Source organism: Barbus barbus (genome assembly GCF_936440315.1).
Source record: "Barbus barbus genome assembly, chromosome: 1".
Classification (NCBI taxonomy): domain Eukaryota; kingdom Metazoa; phylum Chordata; class Actinopteri; order Cypriniformes; family Cyprinidae; genus Barbus; species Barbus barbus.
Window position 1 is genome coordinate 33,487,882 of NC_136729.1, and position 20,254 is coordinate 33,508,135.

Here is a 20,254-nt window from a genome sequence, read left to right on the forward strand (position 1 = left end):
TGGTGGGGCTGGCACATGTGAAGCTGAGGCCTTGTCTTTTCCCCTTCAGCTGTCCCTCGCCGTCCAAGGCCTGGCCTGTAATTTTCAATGGTTTGTAGTGTCCAAGTGTTGCTGTGACCCTCACCTCTGGAGTAAATTGATTTGGAGACGAGTCGCAGAGGAAGCCTTGATTATTTCCCCACATCCCACAGTAAAAAAATAAGGGGAACTCAAGACACTGGCACTCCGGACCTGTTATTATATTGGCGGGGCTGCTGCTGTTGAGCAGGTCTGGGAATTCGAGATCACAGGGGTCGAATGACCGGACATACACAACCTAGTGATTACAGGAGCTGCTTTGAGAATATATGGGAGGACTGGGAAGAGGAAAAGATAGAACGATTTCTCTCTTTTTATATCTCAGTCCCCTTTCCCAGGTTTTAATTCAGGATAGTATCTGTGTAGAGAGCTCAGGTAGACTCTATAAATCTAGCTGGTGAAAATTAAATGGCCATAGACCCAATCCTTGCAGAGGAATTGTTTTCTGCCCATAAAAGACTTTATTAGAGAGGAGTTTGCCTGCCTCTTCCATGTTTTTCTGTTCTGTTTCCATGTCTCTGCTCAGGGGCAACAAAACCAGGGGGACCGGTTCTTGTTTTGCAGGCATCGACTGAACTCAGTCAGCTGATATTAAAATACATGCACTTGATTTGTTTTCAAAATGCATTCCAAGTATTGACTTACTACAGACTTATGTAAACTATATACTAAATTTGGGATCTTTCTTTCTTTCTTTCTTTCTTTCTTTCATAAATATCACAGTTTCAAAAATATTAAGCAGCACAAACATTTTCAATTGTGATAATAACATGAAACAAGTGTCACTGAAGACTGGATAAATTTCACTTTGCCATCAGAGAAATAAATAGCATTTAAAAAAAATATTAAAATAGAAAACAGTTGTTTGAAATTGTAATCATATTTCACTATACCATTTTTACTGTATTTTTGATCACAAAATTAAAATAACAGTAGTTTTCTTCGCTTTAGTTTTTGCATATAATTTTATTACAAACAATTAACGGTAACGTTTTGCCCTCCACTCTAAGAAACAAAACAGACAAGTTTTTTCAAACATTTATCCACAGACCCACAAAATCTACAGAAAGACAAAATCAATTAAAGAAAACGAGAGTGCGCTCATCCCTAGAGAACAGCGTTTAATAGTTGAGCAACATTCGGCGCACATGCCAAGCACAGTGCACATTAGAGTTAGCGTGTTCTGACAGGTGCAAGGATGAAATATGACATGTTCATTTGTGCACCATAATTGAACAGATATAATGATTATGGGGGGAACTGTGCCAAGAAAAATGTATTTAATTTACATTAATGCCAATCAGTGTACTATTGACAATTAACTATTTACACAGTTTATATATTTTATCTCTAATCATAATTTGATTGCAAAATGTAGACATGAGAGATTATAAATAAAGAAATGCACAGATTAATACGTTTGAGATGCAAAGTTGGATATATGAGTTTACAATATTAATAAAAAAAACAGTAAAACAAAAGGTAGTACAATATTGCATCTCAATTTTAGTGAGATAACCTTTCAGATTGATGTATATCTGAGCCATAATCAAATTTGCCAATACTACTATGGAGAAGCCCTGCCTCATGAATTTTAATTAGGTTACAAGAATGGACAGCACAAGAAGGTTACAGCGCAACCTAATTAATATTTATGATCTAATCAGTTATCACATCATGAAGTCACAAGAAGCCAATTGGTGGCACCACAATTTAAAACTCATTATTTTGCTGCCTTTCATTTTCTTTCACCAATTCATTTTATTTTTTCATCCATGTTATAAGTCAAAATTTGACTTATTAAAGTTTAATAGATTGATTGTTTTGGACTACTTCACAGAGACAGGTTTTTTGCATAATAAAAGTCTAATACGACCCTAATATAGCACACACACACATGCTCTGACACCCAGATCATTATTCACAGAGTCAACAAGCACACTTTCATGGCATAACCCACCTTAAATCACAATTTAATTCACCTAATCACCCGTCTTATTCCGTACTATGGCAAGTGAGGAAGGACACCAGATCACAGCGTCTGAAATTAACATGACTGAAAAGGCTCAGGGGACTCCATAATTCAGCTGATTTTATAACAGGCTCTCATAAACTCCTGAGCGTGACCATCATTTTTCAAAGGCCGTCCTGCATTCCGTGCACTGACAAGATTTATTGGCCAGCACTAATAGCCTGGTCTCTCTTTGGTGGCCTCTCATCGATATAACGCTTCCTGGCTAGCCGGGTGAGGTGGCATGTGATAATGAATATTTCTGCAGCTTTCGAGCATTCAGGATTATATTTTGTAATGAGAATGCACACTCAGGCAAAAAATAGCATTAAAAACTTGGTACGCTACTAAAAACACAAAGACAATAAAATTTTTCTTTGATATTCACAGCCACCAAGACTATTTCAGTTTTCTTACGGTTTCTGTGTCTGCAGCTTTCTTATTTTCTGAGATCTATCAAGAATCACACACACACACACACACACAGACACGAATGCACACAGACACCTTTCCTCGCATGTAGCTAAGTGACAGTGTTCTTGTGATGGAATGGCTGAACCGTAGAGGCCCCTGTTGCAGCGCATTTTCTCTCTCGCACACGAATGCACAAACACGTTCACACACACACACACACACACACAGCACCTTGGCCTTGCTCTTGCTCCTGAGATGCAATGCCACACAGCTCTCCCACAACTTGATGGATGGCCGTTGAACCTTCCCTCTCCTGCCTCACACACACACAAACACACATAATCTCATTTGGGAACGGTCTGGACACACACACACACACACAGTAGTAATCTCTTTTTTGCGGCTTGCAGAATGACACCATGGCAAAAGAAATGGAAGGCTATTGGTAGACTCCCAACAGTTCTTTCCACTTCTTATTCCCTTCCGTTTGAATCCATTTGACTTCAGCCGCATCTCTTCTCCATACCAATGAGGTCCCGGTGATGAGGAGCAGTCTCTTTTACACAAATATGTAAGACTTTGTGCATTATTTATACTGGCCCCAGTGTTTAATCTCCACTTATGCAGTCAAGAGATCACAACTCACTTAATATTTCAGACCCTCACGCTCGTGTGCTTTACACTGGAGAAGAGCAAATGTTAAAAAGACAAATAAATGGCTGGAGACGGATCGTGTGCGTGCTTGCAGGTATGTGCGTCTGATTTTGTGCCTGTTGGTGACAGATATGGGTTATGTATCTTAAAACCATCTGGATTTGGAAAATGATATTACCCATTTTTAGATGTCAACACAAGCAGATGTTTCATTGCGGAATGAAGTTGTCAGTCATTTTTGGTGTGCATTATTGCAGCCACTAAACATCTATCCATTCGACTGAAGCACATTTTGATTATACAGCAGCGGCGGTATGTGATGAGAGAGTATGTTATTGTGTCACCCAGAAATGACACTTGTATATTGTGTCTCCTTATTCTTTCATGAAGGACTAGTATGGTAATTTCATTTGAGTTCCTCAACAGACTTGAGACTTGCTCAACAGGCACATGCTCAAACACAAACACTTGGCTTGATACACCCTGGAAACGTTGATGTTTTTTTCGTTCTCCCTCACACAAAGAAACACAAACATTCCCACTGCTTGGATGAACATATAGAAACCACAGGCCAGCGGTTCGCAACATTTTTGTCCACAACAATATTCAAAAGCTCCCAAGTCATAGTTTTGTTTTATTTTAATTTATGGATGCTATTCATTTCTCTAAATAAAAAAAACAAAAAGTAAAATAATTACATTTCATGATTTCAGCTTTTTCAATAGAATGTTCATCATTCATCATTTTATTAAATTACATGACTTTTCCAGGTCTAGAGATCAGACTTTTATAATATACAGCCATAATATACATAGGTTTTCCAAGACTATGAGAACCTATGATAAAGGGTGCAAAGTGTTTTTGAGGGGTTAAATTAAAATAATAAATATCTTGATTTTTTTTTTCTGCAAGCAATAGGTAACATAATGCAATATCCTAAATCATGTATGCATTAAAATGTAAACGAATCCAAACTGACACAATCTACTTTCTTACTAAATGTTTTTGAACTTAATGTTAATAATTCAGCTAGAATTTTTTTTTTTTTTTTTTTTATATATAAATAGTCTTTTAAATAATGTGCACTGATATATAATTCCAAAAACAGACAATGAATGAATGAATGAATGCCATCCCAATCATAAAGTGATAACTTTCTCTACCCATAAAATTACTTTTCAGCTGATGCCGCTACTCTAGCATCTGTTACAAAGAGCACCTTTTACAACAATCCTGTTAGCTAAATCAAGTCCCGCGCTCTAGAAATGCATCTCATTACATAAGTAAAATGGCTTGCAAATGTGCCAAGATGCACCACAGACCACATCAGGCCGTGAATATGAACATAGTCCTATTAAACCAAGCAAAAGAGCCATTTCAACCATCCGATCCCTGTTTATATTCTTTGTGTTGACAGTGAACTATTCCCCTGTGTTAGTATGGAACAATGCTAAGTGGTTGTGCTTTTTTTTACAAGCACTACTTAAACACTGACAGGGCCTCGTCTGTGAAAGCAATTACACAAATATACACAAAACAACAGATGCACACGTCGAGTCAAACCAACGCACATGTTCACTTCCTCTGACCTGGAAATAGCCAGAGAGGGAAAAGAGGTGAGCTGGCATTTCAGAATCATAATGACGTAAAACGTGACAAAAACAAATCCAATGCTAAATTCTGACTGGATGAGCCCCGTACAAAGTCACTGTAAAATGCTGACATACACAGACCTGTGATCACAGTTCAGTTAAATTTTAGATTATTGCACCATTGCTAGACCAAGCCTAAATATATAGTGTTTACTACTATCTATTTGTTTTGCTGTTGCTTTTTTTTTTATGAAAGCAATATGCCATTTGAGGATGTGCATTACAGTGATTTCACAACGGTTAGGGGGCTTTCCACTCCACATTCTGCCTAAAAACACTCCTTAACTGTAATACAAAATCACTGTAATACACAGCCTCTCATGGCTTATTGCTTTAATAAACCCTTATACTGACAGACGCACAAACACATAAACATATGACAAGCAGAAAATGGAGAGCTTAAAACAAAATCAACAGTATTATCTGGAACATATGTGTATGTGTGTGCGTGTGCGAGTCATAATCCAGTGCACCCTGTGAGTTTGGACACTGTCAGAATTGAAGTACAGACGGGGGTTAAGCACACACGGCGATGACACCGGCACTTACAATCAGCACAGCAGCAACCAATCAAGAAATGATCTCACTTTTTCCCTTCTCTTCAGCCCCGTCGCTTCTATTCCGCCCGCAACTGTCACTTTCATCATTTTAGCATGATAAATGTTACAAGTGCATCTCCGTAGCTTCAATCAAGACTATTCACATGAAGATTGAGGAACAAGAGACTATGAGATAGAATATAATAGAGAATAAAGAGAGGATGAAGGCGACAGAGGGACTGAGAAAAAGCAAGAGAGGCGAAGAATGAAAGAGAATGAGAGAGAATGCAGGCACGCTCGAGCTACATCATGCTGTCAACGGGTAGCTGAAAGCATAGATTACTTACAGTAACAGAAGGAGGAAAAAAAGAAATCAAAGAGACGTCGCAGTATTATTTGTAAAAGGTCAAGTGAAATCGCTACAACTGTGCTCCGAGAAGAAGACAAAAAAAAAAAAAACGCAACTGTATTTTTGAACTGTTTTCTCTGTTAACTTGGCCCTGTGCTGTATCAGATAGACCTTTCATATTTCTGGCTAAAGTTTCACAGGTCATTTACATGTACTGGTTTACATATGCCCGTGTCGACACTGGGCACAAATGAAATGTTGACCTGTACATGCAAATGAAGAGTTGGCCTCTATAGTCCAAAGATTATCTGTGAACAGTTGTTAACAAAAAAAAAGAAGATTATCTGTGATGTTCATCTTTTTGTTTAATTAAGTAAATGGTTAATTATATGTGTCTGTGTATTACCGTGGTGGCCAAAATTATTAGAACACTAGTATTTTTACCAGCTAAAAATGGTTTTAAGTCAGTTATTTCTATCTTTTTGCTGTAGTGTGTCAGTAGGAAATATCAGTTTACATTTCCAAACAATCATTTTGCCATTAATTGCAATAATCCAGTGAGATTTTAGTTTGCACAAGGAGTCTGACAACAGCCAGTGATCTGATCTCATCATCATCATCCAGTCTGTCTGGAATGACATGAAGAAACAGAACAAACTGAGACAGACTAACTCCAGAACAACTGTGGCAACGTCTCTAAGGTGCTTCAAGTGACCTACCTGCAAAGCTACCTGAAAGATTAAGCTGCTTTAAACACAAAGGATGGTCACACCAGATGTTGATTTCATTAAGTTGATAGAAGTTAATTGATAAAGAAAATCTATTTATGACATTATTTTTGAAACCACCTTCATTTTACAGCATTTTTACACAAGTGCCTAAAACTTTCAGTACTGTAGCTTTGCAGGTAGGTTTCTTGAAGCATCTTGGAGACATTGCCACAGTTCTTCTCAGTTTGTTCTTGATCAGATCTCTGTGTGGAGCACTGGCTGTTGTCAGTCTCCTTGTGCAAACAAACATCTCACTGGATTATTACAATGAATGACAAAATGAATGTTTGGAAATGTAAACTGATATTTCCTACTGACACACTACAGCAAAATATAGAAATAACTGATTTTTTTTTTTTTTTTAACTGGTCAAAATACTAGTGTTCTAATAATTTGTGCCACCAGTAAAGTGTAATATTTACATATGCATCAATTTAAAAAGTCTCTCATTCTCTTTATCTCCTAATGGAAGCCGCAATCACGCATGTGCGCTGTCTTGAGTCGCATCTGTACCTGTGACAGATTTGGTCAGCATTGGCCATTCAGTGCTGGCGTTGAGCTGACAAGCTCTCCCTAATAACACAGCAATCAAGCCTGCAGCTGATCTAATTCTGTCCTGGTCTCTATTACCCAGCAATTCTGTGCCATCTCATGGTGTGTTATTTAATGTGACGTGACGATGATGGCATGTAGTTAATTTTACGCCTCTGCATTGTGATGAATAGAATATACGGCTGCTTGTAAATACAGCTTGATTGCTTCATTGATTGAAGGCTTATCCTCAAGTCTCTTGACAAACATTTTTGAAAAGAACTGTAAATAATTCAAGTGTAATATTTCAAGTTAATATACTAGAAAATAAAATTATTTAAAGTTCGCATACATGTACACGCTCAACCTATTTGTATCTTTTAAGTCGCAAAAGTACTTTGAATTTAATGAAAATAAGCTTCTGTGATTTGCGTGGATGTTTTGCTAGCAGCAATACAAGGTGAGTTCCAGAAGTACACACAAATACTCAACAGCCAAGTGATCTCATTTGCATGGCTGTGTTTCTGTATCGCTTGCACATGTGCAAAATGAGGGATGCTTCGGTCTGCTAAACACATGTATGTAAAGCAAATGCAAGATGGAAAGCATAGTAAAGGCTGAAACCACAACAGACAAACCACAATGACCTCAAAACGCCTTACAAATCTCAGCAATACCCTCAGACAAGACTAAATATGGAGATGGATTAGTACAAACCAAACCATTTTGCACTCTCAAAAAAAGGAAAAAAAGACAGTGACAGGCAGATATTTGATTCAGATGTTGATCTTGGCTCAAAATGAAAAGGCTGTTATAACCCCAGCCCTGTTTGTACAAAATAGGCCAGAATTCTTTTTCATCAGTGAATGACACTCATGCTGTTCGACTGCATTTAGTCGCCTCTGATGTAGAGTGTTATGGAGTCATGGGAAATGATTAAAGACTGAATCTATCAGCATTCGTTGGTTTAAATCATTAACAATTCTGGATACAGCCTTTTTTTTTTTAAGGAAATTTCACCCCTGTGTCTTTAGAGAGCTGAGTGAGAAGAATTCTATAAAGCAGACAGAAAGGAATGAAAGCGAGAACGCTCTCCCATCAGAGACATTAGCAGTGTTCAGACCAACTGAATATGTAATGCAACAAAACCATACACCAACAGTTGAAAACACTTACTAATGGCGAACAACCAGTTTCATTCTTCTTAGAGAACGCCCAAGAAAAGCATTAGATGCTGAATGCAATGAAATGCCTTGATATATTACCTTTCTGGCTAGCAGGAAGGTGGCGTCTCCCACCTGCATTAAGGTAAATTAACGACATCTTAAATGTCCCATGTGCAGCGAGACATGGAAACACTAGTGTTGTCCGGTTACCTGTCTGGAGCAAACAGCATGGTGTAGTTTCTGTTATCAAGACAGAAGACAGTGTGTGTGTGTGTGTGTGTGTGTGTGTGTGTGTGTGTGTGTACCTGGTATTCATCACGTCCTGGGGACCAAATGTCCCCACAAGGATAGTAATACCAGTAAATCTTAATCTTGTGGGGACATTTTTTGGTCCCCATGAGGAAACAAGCTTATAAATCATACAGCATAAAGTTTTTTGAAAATCTAAAAATGCAGCATGTTTCCTGTGAGGGCTAAGTTTAGGTGTAGGGTTGGTGTAGGGCAATAGCACATACAGATTGTACAGTATAAAAACCATTACGCCTATGGGATGTCCCCATAAAACATGGAAACCCAACATGTGTGTGTGTGTGTGTGTGTGTGTCTGTGTGTGTGTGTTTGTGTGTGTGTCCATGAGTTTCTGTGTGTAAGGAGATTAGGGGGATGCAGGTAACATGAAACCAGACCACACATTTATGAGGCCACTGCACTCGATCCCGCTCAACACTCACAAACACACACACACACACAAACACAGAGAACAGTAGAGACCTTTCTCTAGCCTGTTAACAGGGCCCTCTTTCTAGTTCCTGTCTCTTTTACCCTTTCCTCCACTAGACAGAAAAAGGAGAGAGGAAGGGGAAAATAGAGAGCATCTCAGATGTCAGACCACAAGAACTGAAATCAAACACGATCAAAAAGAGCCGGGCCTTTTCACAAGGAGAAAAACACAGGTAGTTTTCATGGATGACTTCACCAGAGGGAATTGTACTGTGAAGAGAAAATTAATCTTGTCCAGAAAACTAGGTATTTCGAGTCAGCTACAAGACACTATTATTAATACCACTGTATGTTCTCCATCATTAATTTAAATGCTACGCGTGCGCCAGTACATCTAATCCAGAGAACGATGATGTCATGTGACCTGCTCTGACACTCAATAGTGTCACATTTACTAATTTATTAGATTTTACCATCCAATGAAAAGTTTAATGCTACCTAAAATGAATAAGCATCTTACTTTTTAACAATAAAATGTATTTTCCTGAATGACTTAAAGTCCTTTAATTTTATTAAGTGGGCTTCTGATTGTTTCTATTTATTTAATTTTTTTTTAATTAATGTATTTATTTATTTATGTATTATTTATACAACAGTTATATTTAATATAGTTGCATTAAATACATCAGACAGTGGGGATGCACAATTGATTAAAAAAAAAATGTGATTGTATATATACATATACACTGAACAAAATTATAAACGCAACACTTTTGTTTTTGCCCCAATTTTTCATGAGTTGAACTCAAAGATCTAAGACATTTTCTATGTACACAAAAGGCCTATTTCTCGCAAATATTGTTCACAAATCTGTCTAAATCTGTGTTAGTGAGCACTTCTCCTTTGCCGAGATAATCCATCCACCTCACAGGTGTGGCATATCAAGATGCTGATTAGACAGCATGATTATTGCACAGCTGTGTCTTAGGCTGGCCACAATAAAAGGCCACTCTAAAATGTGCTGTTTTATCACACAGCACAATGCCACAGATGTCGCAAATTTTGAGGGAGCGTGCAATTGGCATGCTGACTGCAGGAATGTCCATCAGAGCTGTTGCCCGTGAATTGAATGTTCATTTCTCTACCATAAGCCGTCTCCAAAGGCGTTTCAGAGAATTTGGCAGTACATCCAACCGGCCTCACAACCGCAGACCACGTGTAACCACACCAGCCCAGGACCTCCACATCCAGCATCTTCACCTCCAATATCATCTGAGACCAGCCACCTGGACAGCTGCTGCAACAATCGGTTTGCATAACCAAAGAATTTCTGCACAAGCTGTCAGAAACCGTCTCAGGGAAGCTCATCTGCATGCTCGTCGGGGTCTCGACCTGACTGCAGTTCGTCGTCGTAACCGACTTGAGTGGGCAAATGCTCACATTCAATGGCATCTGGCACTTTGGAGAGGTGTTCACTTCACGAATTAATCCTGGTTTTCACTGTACAGGGCAGATGGCAGACAGTGTGTATGGTGTCGTGTGGGTGAGCGGTTTGCTGATGTCAACATTGTGGATCGAGTGGCCCATGGTGGCGGTGGGGTTATGGTATGGGCAGGCGTATGTTATGGACAACGAACACAGGTGCATTTTAGTGATGGCCTTTTGAATGCACAAAGATACCGTGACAAGATCCTGAGGCCCATTGTTGTGCCATTCATCCGCGACCATCACCTCATGTTGCAGCATGATAATGAATGGCCCCATGTTGCAAGGATCTGTACACAATTCCTGCAAGCTGAAAACATCCCAGTTCTTGCATGGCCAGCATACTCACTGGACATGTCACCAATTGAGCATGTTTGGGATGCTCTGGATCGGCGTATAAGGCAGCGTGTTCCAGTTCCTGCCAATATCCAGCAACTTCGCACAGCCATTAAAGAGGAGTGGACCAACATTCCACAGGCCACAATCAACAACCTGATCAACTCTATGCGAAGGAGATGTGTTGCACTGCGTGAGGCAAATGGTGGTCACACCAGATACTGACTGGTTTTCGGACCACCCAGACCCCCCCCAATACAGTAAAACTGCACATTTTAGAGTGGCTTTTTATTGTGGCCAGCCTAAGGCACACCTGTGCAATAATCATGCTGTCTAATAAGCATCTTGATATGCCATACCTGTGAGGGGGATGGATTATCTCGGCAAAGGAGAAGTGTTCACTGACACAGATTTAGACAGATTTGTGAACAATATTTGAGAGAAATAGGTCTTTTGTGTACATAGAAAAAGTCTTAGATCCTTGAGTTCAGCTCATGAAAGATGGGGGCAAAAATAAAAGTGTTGCGTCTATAATTTTGTTCAGTGTATATGTGTGTGTGTGTGTGTGTGTGTGTGTGTGTGTGTTTATATATATATATATATATATATATATATATATATATATTACCCTTGTTGCATCAAAGTTTACTACTTACAATGTGTTTTTGCAATGTCAAAATCATTGTCATTGACTGGATGAATAGAATAACCAATCAAAAGTGTTTCAATGAGTCACTGTGTAGAAGAAATCCCTCAAAATAGTAGTTTTGTTCATAGTGAGCTCACCTATTGAGATCTACACTATTTCAAATCCTCTCATTACAACAACCAAGGTGTAGACACAATGTAAATAAAAAATTAATTACGTAATATAGTCAGCTTTATTTATTATGGGAGTTTCTGCAAGACAGCGAATCTGAAGTGATTAACAGCTTCAGAGATTATAAAGGGAGTGTTCTTTCCTCACTTTCTGTGTATATACAGAAAGCTGTACTTTCATGCTGCTAAAGTTTCATGAGTGGTAAATGTATTTAAATGCAGGAGTAATTCTACTAAATTATAGTTCTTTGTGTGACTGACAAAATAGCAATGATTGACATGATAACCATAGCAACATTTTGGCTTGCATTTTACTAAATGCCTTGTGGTGGTGAACAAGAAGCATGAATGCAACAGTTTAATCTGTTTGGTGTTACACATTTTAACCAATTTTACTGCTTTTAAACAGCACCCTATGTGCACCCCCATACCTTTTCCCCACACACAAACAATAAACCAATATATTAATAAATAAACACAAATTCTATTAATCAACATAAATAATCACAATTACAGTATTGAAGGAAAAAATCAACAATTACGTGTTTTTTTCATTACCATGCAGCCCTATCACACAGCTGTAATTAAACCTTACAGCAGTATAACACTCATCAAATCAGTGATTCATTAAGAATTAGTGGCTTGAGTCCATTGTGAGTGCGCCTGGCAAATTTTCCCTTTATGATGAGTGACAGAGAAAGAAAGAGATTGGGAAGGAAGGTAAAGATGAATAAAAAGAAAAAAAAAATAAGAAGGTCATCATAAAAGTCAACAAAAAATGTTCTCCCATTAAATCCAAGCTGGAAACATATTAGGCTCAAAAATGAAATTCTAATGACTTCTCTTTATAAAGTATTTGATTTAGACTATTATGCTATCTTAATGGGATTTCACGAGGGCATGTTAGCTACTCCTGATAACGCTCAATAAAACATCTAAAGAGCCCCTCTTAAATTGTCAGCAGGGACATACGTAATGACTCTGGACTTGATTTTGCTTCTTGCCAAGGACGCTGTCATTGCAAACTGGTAATAGTGTAGAACTCTTTTGCTCAGCACCCTGTGAAAGTCTGCTGCATTTGAATGGACAAACAAATGGACGGCTCGTACAAAGCACTGCAGCTTTCAAATAAAAAGCAAATAAATAATTATCTAAGCAGAGTACTTGGACACACAATACATGTGCCTGGGCAGCAAATGGAGGCTGTGTTTAAATATGCATGAGATGTCCAAAAGAAACATGGGCAACAGAACTCCTTTCACAGAGAAGTGCAGACGCCTAAACACAGCACATCAGAGGGCTGTTCAAGAGGGTAGGAGAAAGAGGAGAGATAAAAGAAAGATAGGACAGAGTTGTCAACAGAAAAAAAGTGAAGGTGTGCAAGGAGCCAAAATTTGTGAGGAAGAAAAAAATAGAATGAGAAAAGAGAAACAAGTGGGATACTGGAAAGACACAGCAGGCATAAAAATGGAGAGATGAGAGTAGGTGTTTCTAAATACACAGTGGGGGGATAAAATTAAAAAAGCACGAACCAGGGTAGCTATGTAAGGAAAAAAATTATATAAAATGATAGAGGGTGTGTAAGAGAGAGAGAAGGCTAGCTTGTGGCTTGTGTTTAGAAAGGGCATTGTTCTGGAATGCAAGAGAGGACACTACTTACGCCATGTTAGATAGGAATCAATACTGCATTAACCACCTTAGAAAACACATGAAACGACAGGGCAAGTGTTCTTTTCCTGGCAAATCTGGACAATGAAAGGGCTGACTTCATTTTGAATTAACCTCACCTAGCACCGGTGCGCTCCACAGGATAGGGAACAATAATGATATGAATTGATTATTTCACACATGTGCCTGTGAGTTTACAAAGCCATTTCATGGCTGCTGTAACAAAGGCCATTTTATGCTTTGAAAAATGGCATAAACAACAAGGATAGTACAAGAGAGGTATGGAGTAAAACATAAAGATAAGAGAATGAGAGATTAGAGAGAGAGAGAGCGAGAGAGAGAGAGATGAGGCCAGATTTCACTGCTAGGTCACTGAATTGGTCCAGACACACAAGTGCACAGGAATGTTAAATGTGACCTCCCGCCCAGATGTTCCCAGTCTGTTCGGATAAGCACGCTAAAACATGACACCACAACTAACATTCCACCTTTTTCAATCTTTTCTCCCTCTGCTTCATCTCACTCACCCCTCCTCTATCCTGCCTTCCTCCCAGAAAGAGAAAGAAGTAGGCATGTTTTGATAAAAGAGGTTAGGTCGTGCTGCAGTCGCAAACCTACTGCTGAGACGGAATAGCTGTGAACCGGAGCCATATGTGATGCCATTCGATCTTCAGATGCACACACGCAGACAAAGGTCATCAATGCTGACACCCGCATCTGCCCTACAACTACACTAAAAGACAATGTGTCCACAGCGTGGCCTCGGCACCCCAGGTGGCCCGGCGGATATGATATCCCTGACTGAAGAATGCCTTCATGTCGCTTTTAGCATTACATCTAAATGGCACTCTGAGGCGAAGCAGGTCGATACAGGGAAACAGAAGCATCGGCTAAAAATACATATATCCAGCATGATAGTATTACAGTGTAAGCTGAATAGTGTTGGTATTTATAGACACTAAAACTTGAAGATTCAAGTATAAAAAATGTAATTGATATCATAGATTCAAAAGATATTGTGCTTACCTGTTTGTTGTACTTGTTGATGGTTTGGCTACTGTACTCAGAACAGTGGTCTGATCCGATGGATATGTTATCTCCAGTGCCGACAAATGTGTTGGCCGGCGGCAGGTCCTGAACAGCCTGGTGCTTTTTTCCTGCCGTTGGAGACTGAGGATGCAGCTGAACGGTGGGCAGGGGTGAGCTGGATTTGTAATGGCGGGCAAGATCTGGGCTTCCGGGGCCACCGTTGACGGACCGATAGCGGCCCATTCCTGGACTGTCCGACAGTTTCTCGTTAACGCCATCGTAGCGCTGCCCATTTGGCTTGGATGCCTCAACGGTGACGATGCTGCTATATAAAGGCTGTTTAGACTTTTTCTTATTCTTGTCTTTCTTGGGTTTCTTGCCTTTATCATGTTGCTGGGGAGTAAAGAAGTCCTCATGGTCTTTCTTTCCAGCCTCATAGCCATTCTTGTTCTTGGGACGGCAGTAGCGGGCCATGACGACCACCAGAATGATAAGAATCACCGTCATGATGCCTGACACAACTCCTATAGCGATGCTCAGTCGTTGCTTTCCCAAGTCGTAGTTGGGGTCTCCTGCAATGTCAGCATTGAGCGGCGTACCAAGACTCTTGGCGACTTGCGCCTCTACGATTGTGGAGTTGGAAAGTGTTTCGTTGACATAGATGTGGACCAATGTGGTGGTGCTTTGAGACGGAACCCCGCTGTCATTCACTTGCACAACCAGTCGATGAAGGCCAAAATGTTTTTGCTCTAGTTTGCCAACTAACAAGATCACTCCAGTCCATGCATCAATTTCAAATAACTTAAACGGATTGCCACCCACTATTCTGTAGCTGAGGTTAGCATTAATACCTGTGTCGGTATCAGCAGCCGAGACAGTCCTGACCACTGTCCTTATGTTGCTAGATGGAGGAAGCAGCGTGTATGAGCTATTCATTGGAAAAGTGACAGTGGGGGGATTATCATTTACATCCATTACAGAGAGGGACACTGTGGCTGTAGCTGACCGGGGCGGATCGCCTCCATCAACAGCTTTGACACGGAATGAATACGTGTTTTTTTGCTCACGGTCAAAAGCCATGTTTGAGAAGATGGTACCTGTGTTGTTGTCAATGGAGAAAATGTCTTCCTGTTGCTCAATGTATAGACTCATGTCTGCATTTTGTCCTTTGTCAGCATCCATGACCGTTATCATGCCAACAGGGCTGTTGGGTTGCAGGTTTTCCTGTATATAGAAAGTGAACACATCCTGCATGAACTTTGGCTCATTGTCATTTTTATCCGCCACCAGGACTACCACAGTGGCTGAGCCCTGCAGAACAGGCATGCCTTTGTCTTTTGCGATAACTTTGAACTCATATTGTTCCGTCTGCTCTCTGTCAAGGATGGTGTTGACACGAATGTCACCAGTGTCTGCATCAATGGAAAATATTCCATTCACAGAGGAGTCCAGGGAGTAGGACATTTCTGCATTTTTGCCGCTGTCTGAATCTAAGGCCACTACTGTGACGACACGCTCACCGGGAGCATTGTTTTCAGGAAATGAAACTTCCACTGTTCCTTTGGTAAAAACTGGTGGATTGTCATTCATGTCCCCCACTTTGACTATCAGTGAATTGTTGCTAGAGAGGCTTGGGCTCCCCGAGTCCACAGCAACAATGACCACGTTATACTCCTGCACTGCTTCATAATCAAGTGGTGCTGATGTATGGAGAAAGTACTTCTTTTTATTCATTTCGCCCTCAACCTCACTAGCAGGTTTGAGCTGAAATGGAACATCTCCTACTACGGTGCATGTCACTATACCGTTTGGCCCTTTATCTCGGTCTGACACTTGGACCAGAGCGATGGGTGTATCAACAATCACATCCTCTGCCACATTAGCCACACCATCTTTGAGAAAAATGCGTCCAATTTTCCGGATGTCGATATTGGGGACATTGTCATTTTCATCTTTGATGTTGATGACCACTGTCGCCTTGTCAGTCTTAGGAGGCTGGCCACGATCACGTGCCATGACTGTAAAGCGAAGCTGGCTCACGTCTTCACGGTCGATTCTGTGCAAAACACTGAGCCAACCAGTGCTCTCGTCGAGCCGCAGCAGTCGTCGCACCGACTCTGTGGCTGCTCCAAAAACATATTCAATCTGTCCATTCACACCAACATCGGTGTCGCCCGCTTTTAGCTGGAGTATGGGGGCACCTGGGGAGCTGTTTTCTGGCAGGTCAGCCTCATAGACGCTCTTCTCAAAGCGTGGGGTGTTATCGTTTACATCAGTGATCATTACCCTAAGGATGGCTTGAGAGGAGCGTGGGGGGTCGCCCCCATCTCTAACACGCAGAGTCAGCTCATAGGAGTCCCGCTGCTCTCTGTCCAGTGCCCCTTTGATAATTAGCTGCGGCTGCTTCTCGCCGTCTGTGGTGTCAGCAACTTGAAGTTCAAAGACGCTGCTACGGCTCGCCCCCTCGTCGAACCTCCTCTTGCCCATGTGAGTGTCAACACTGCCGGAGCCGGAAGTGCCGATCCGTCTGACAGAGCTCTCGCCGTTGTCCTGAATTAACTCGTATCGCTCGATTCCATTCCGACCGAAATCTCTGTCGGTGGCCGTGGGCAGGAGATAAAGTGTGCCAATGGGTCTGTTCTCCTCAACGGAGAGCGTAAGAACAGGTGAGGGAAAAGACGGCGTGTTGTCGTTTATGTCTAAAATAATCACTTTGCCCTCGAAGAGATCAACCCAGCTCTGCGCGGGTCCTATCACGGACACTTCGAAATCTATGAAACATTCGTTCTCATCAAAAATCATTTGACACTGCGGCAGCTTTTCGCGGTCTATCCGCCGCTCGTTCGTGCTCAGGTCTCCGGTCATGTTATCGATTTTGAAGTACTCGGAGCCGGATTCTAAGGTAAAAGTCACATCCATGCCAGCCGTGATGCCAAGGTCCGCGGCTACATTGCCCACACGGACATCGGCAGGACCCTCCTCAGCCAGGCGGTACCGGAGCACTTGCTTGGCTGCGGGCTGACTCAGCAGCTGCAGAATAAGAAAGCAGTAGCTTAAATAGTCCACAATGCCTGTAGTCCTCATTGCTCGTCGCGGCTTTTCCGTCAAAACTGAACGTTAATTTTGTTTAACAGCTTTTTCACCTTCTTCTCGCTCGTGTTAAAGCGCCTGTTTCTCACTGCATGTTTTCACAACCGGATACCCCTCAGTGGTTACCAAACTCAGATAGAATAGCGCATATCTGTTTATGCATATCTTTCCCCCCTCTCAGACTAGGATCTTGCTATTCCCCCTTTTCATTAATTTGTCCCTCAAAAATATGCACAGCACTGACAGAATTCATTCAACATTAAGCTTGAAATAAACATGCCAGGAATTACTTGCTGAGACTACTCCGTGTTTGCCTTGACTTGACATCGCCGGGTCTTTTCATTAAAGGCAGCGAAGCCAGATATTCAATCCATTGCGCAATCAATTTATAAGGTTTTAAATCCAGTCTTCCCGGATGCGAACTCTCCGCTCCAGATGATATCCCACCATACGGAATAGGAACTGAAATATCAGAACTTCTTGTGCTACGGATATAAGCCGCAAATGATCTGTCCTATCCGTGTGCCGTGTCCGCGCGCACAAAATTTCTCCAGTCCACTCAGCGTCTAATAGTTCTCACTTGCACCAGAGAACGAAAAAAAAAAATCTCCGCAGTGCCACTGTGCCGTTCAGCGTTAAGGCAAAATGCAAAACTGAACAACAACGGAGTTATAATCCTGGCAAAGATGCTAGGAATGAGATATTAAAATTCCAGCGCGAGGACGGTCCCTCTGTCCAGCGCGCGCCTCTCACCTGCAGCAGAAGCGCGTGTGTATCTGCCGCACTCTGCGCGCGAGTCTCTCTCTCTCGCTCCCTCACTCTCTCTCTCTCCACCCCCTACGCGCTGCGCTCCCTGTGAGCCAAAGCTCAACTTGATCGCTTAGTTTTACTGTTTGAGGAGGGTTCTCTTCTTGTTGGTTCGCAAAAATAGTGTATAAATAATGTACTATCCAGAAATGAGCATTTGGAGACTGGAGGTTCAGTGTGCGAAAAACCAAATGCTTTCCAAAAGGGATTTGACTTTTTTAAAGGGGATTGCATTTCTGATGAGGCTGGCGTCGCACAAATCAAAACTGGTTAGTCAAGTATCATAAAGATGTTTCAAAGATGTTTACGCTGTACAAATATATAGTAAAGTGCTAAATAATGGCTATACTAATGTTTTGTCGATGCACTGCGCGATACTGAGCGTAACGGAATTGTTGCTATGGGTACATCATATTCAAACAAGTATCTATAAGCATATGCGTCTATTTAGCACATTTTGTATTAAGTCTAACTTTGGGAAAACATATATTCTTGTACTTTTAAGAATGTGTTTTACACTGTCACATTTTAACTGGGATTTGTAGACTGTTATTTTAATAAACGCAACGTGTCAGCATAATAATGTCACCATATGTTACAGTATATTCACCTTTAAATCCATAATTCGACTGTTGTAATCGATATAACATTATTCTGTAGGACTGTAAAAATAAATAAAATAAATATTTCTGTTTGCACTCCTTCTTGCTCCACGCATCCCAACCGTACTCTATTCATTATCCCACTCCGTGCATCCCAATTGATCTCGGTTTCGGTGCCCCTTGTGGCTTCCCGGTCTGTTAGAATATAAATGTGTGTGGTCGTTTGTGGTGAGATTTTTTCTTCATCACGAGTATGTACGCGATGAGCTCTTCTACTACTTAACACCAATTCCTCTCCATCTGTTATGGGCATTTTGCGCAGAAAAGGCACCACGGACAGCGACGCTCGGTTGACTCACCGGTATGAAGGAGTGAGAGAGAGAGTGCGATAACTCTCCGTGACCAGAACTCTGATGGAGACCATCAAATTCACAGCGCACAGCTACGATTTATACACTTATTTTAGTTAGTACCCTTCGCGTTCCCATTTGGTGCTGTAACAAATTTATCTAGCAATGCACTGAATCCATAAACACTTATTCGGGGCAGGTATTTCTAACTGTACATTTCCCCCTACAGCTATAGAGGGGCGGGTTTCAGGGGATATGTGTGCGGGTTTTGCCCATCTAAAGTGTGACTGAGAGGGCTGAGCTGACTGTAGCCCCGGCGCGCAGTGACTGGACCGGAGAGCTGCTGCCTGCAGAAGGAAGCACTGCTGTCCATAATCACACTGCGCCAAATGTCGCCACACAGCGCCCTCTGTTGTCCTCTTAAAAATTATACTGAGCAAATTATTCATTACTGCATATATGTTGAGGTGGAATTATAGCAGGCTATGCATAAAGCGGGGTTTTCCTGATATATCTGCATAAGCTGTAGTCTATCTACTCTCTTTCAATTTGCGAGTCAAATTCGGGCACCATTTTCACTCCTATTCCCTGCAGTCCGTTTCTCATTTAAAAGTACTGTCACTCATTAGGACGTTAATGACATTTGAAATGAGTGCTTTCAAAAGCCACTAGAGGGTGTTACCCTTTTTAGTGTGGAGTGCACGGAAGTTAAGAGGTCAACTTTTTTAATATAGAGTCATTAATTTCTAGGCTCCTCTCAGGTGGATGTTTCAGGTTAAAATAGATTTTTTCAATATTCCTTTGTTTATAGGGTCTGGTTCACCTAAATGACATCCACTGCCTATACTGACTTCAACACACCTAAAACATGTAACGTAGACAATTAATACAGTTTGCAGCACATAGGAATGATACTCTGATGGAATTAGGCCTACTGTTAACATAAGAGACAGTGGACAACAGGTTTGAATAAGATCATTTCAATAATGTATTTAAGCAATACAAGAGCTGATAATTAAAATGCTAGTTTTCAAAACAAATTAAAGTTTGACAACTAAGATAGGTCCAGTTATGCCAAAAAGTATATGCAGGTCCATTAGTCAGAAAAAAATGTAATAAATAAATACAAATCTGCTAAATTATGCCAAGCATGGACAAAATTGTTTCAGCAAACATTGGTGCCA

The 20,254-nt window shown here is 40.9% G+C and overlaps 1 protein-coding gene across 1 annotated transcript in view; it reads right to left on the reverse strand.

Annotated features, from left to right (window-relative positions):
- The window catches only part of LOC306876451 (protocadherin-7-like), a gene marked incomplete at both ends in the record, with an annotated part of 140,582 nt that extends 123,277 nt beyond the window's left edge, over positions 1–17,305 (reverse strand). Inside the window, 1 exon segment of the mRNA XM_079427620.1 lies at positions 14,219–17,305. Coding sequence (XP_079283746.1) covers positions 14,219–17,305 — 3,087 coding nt within the window.
- Between the last annotated feature and the right edge of the window lie 2,949 nt (positions 17,306–20,254).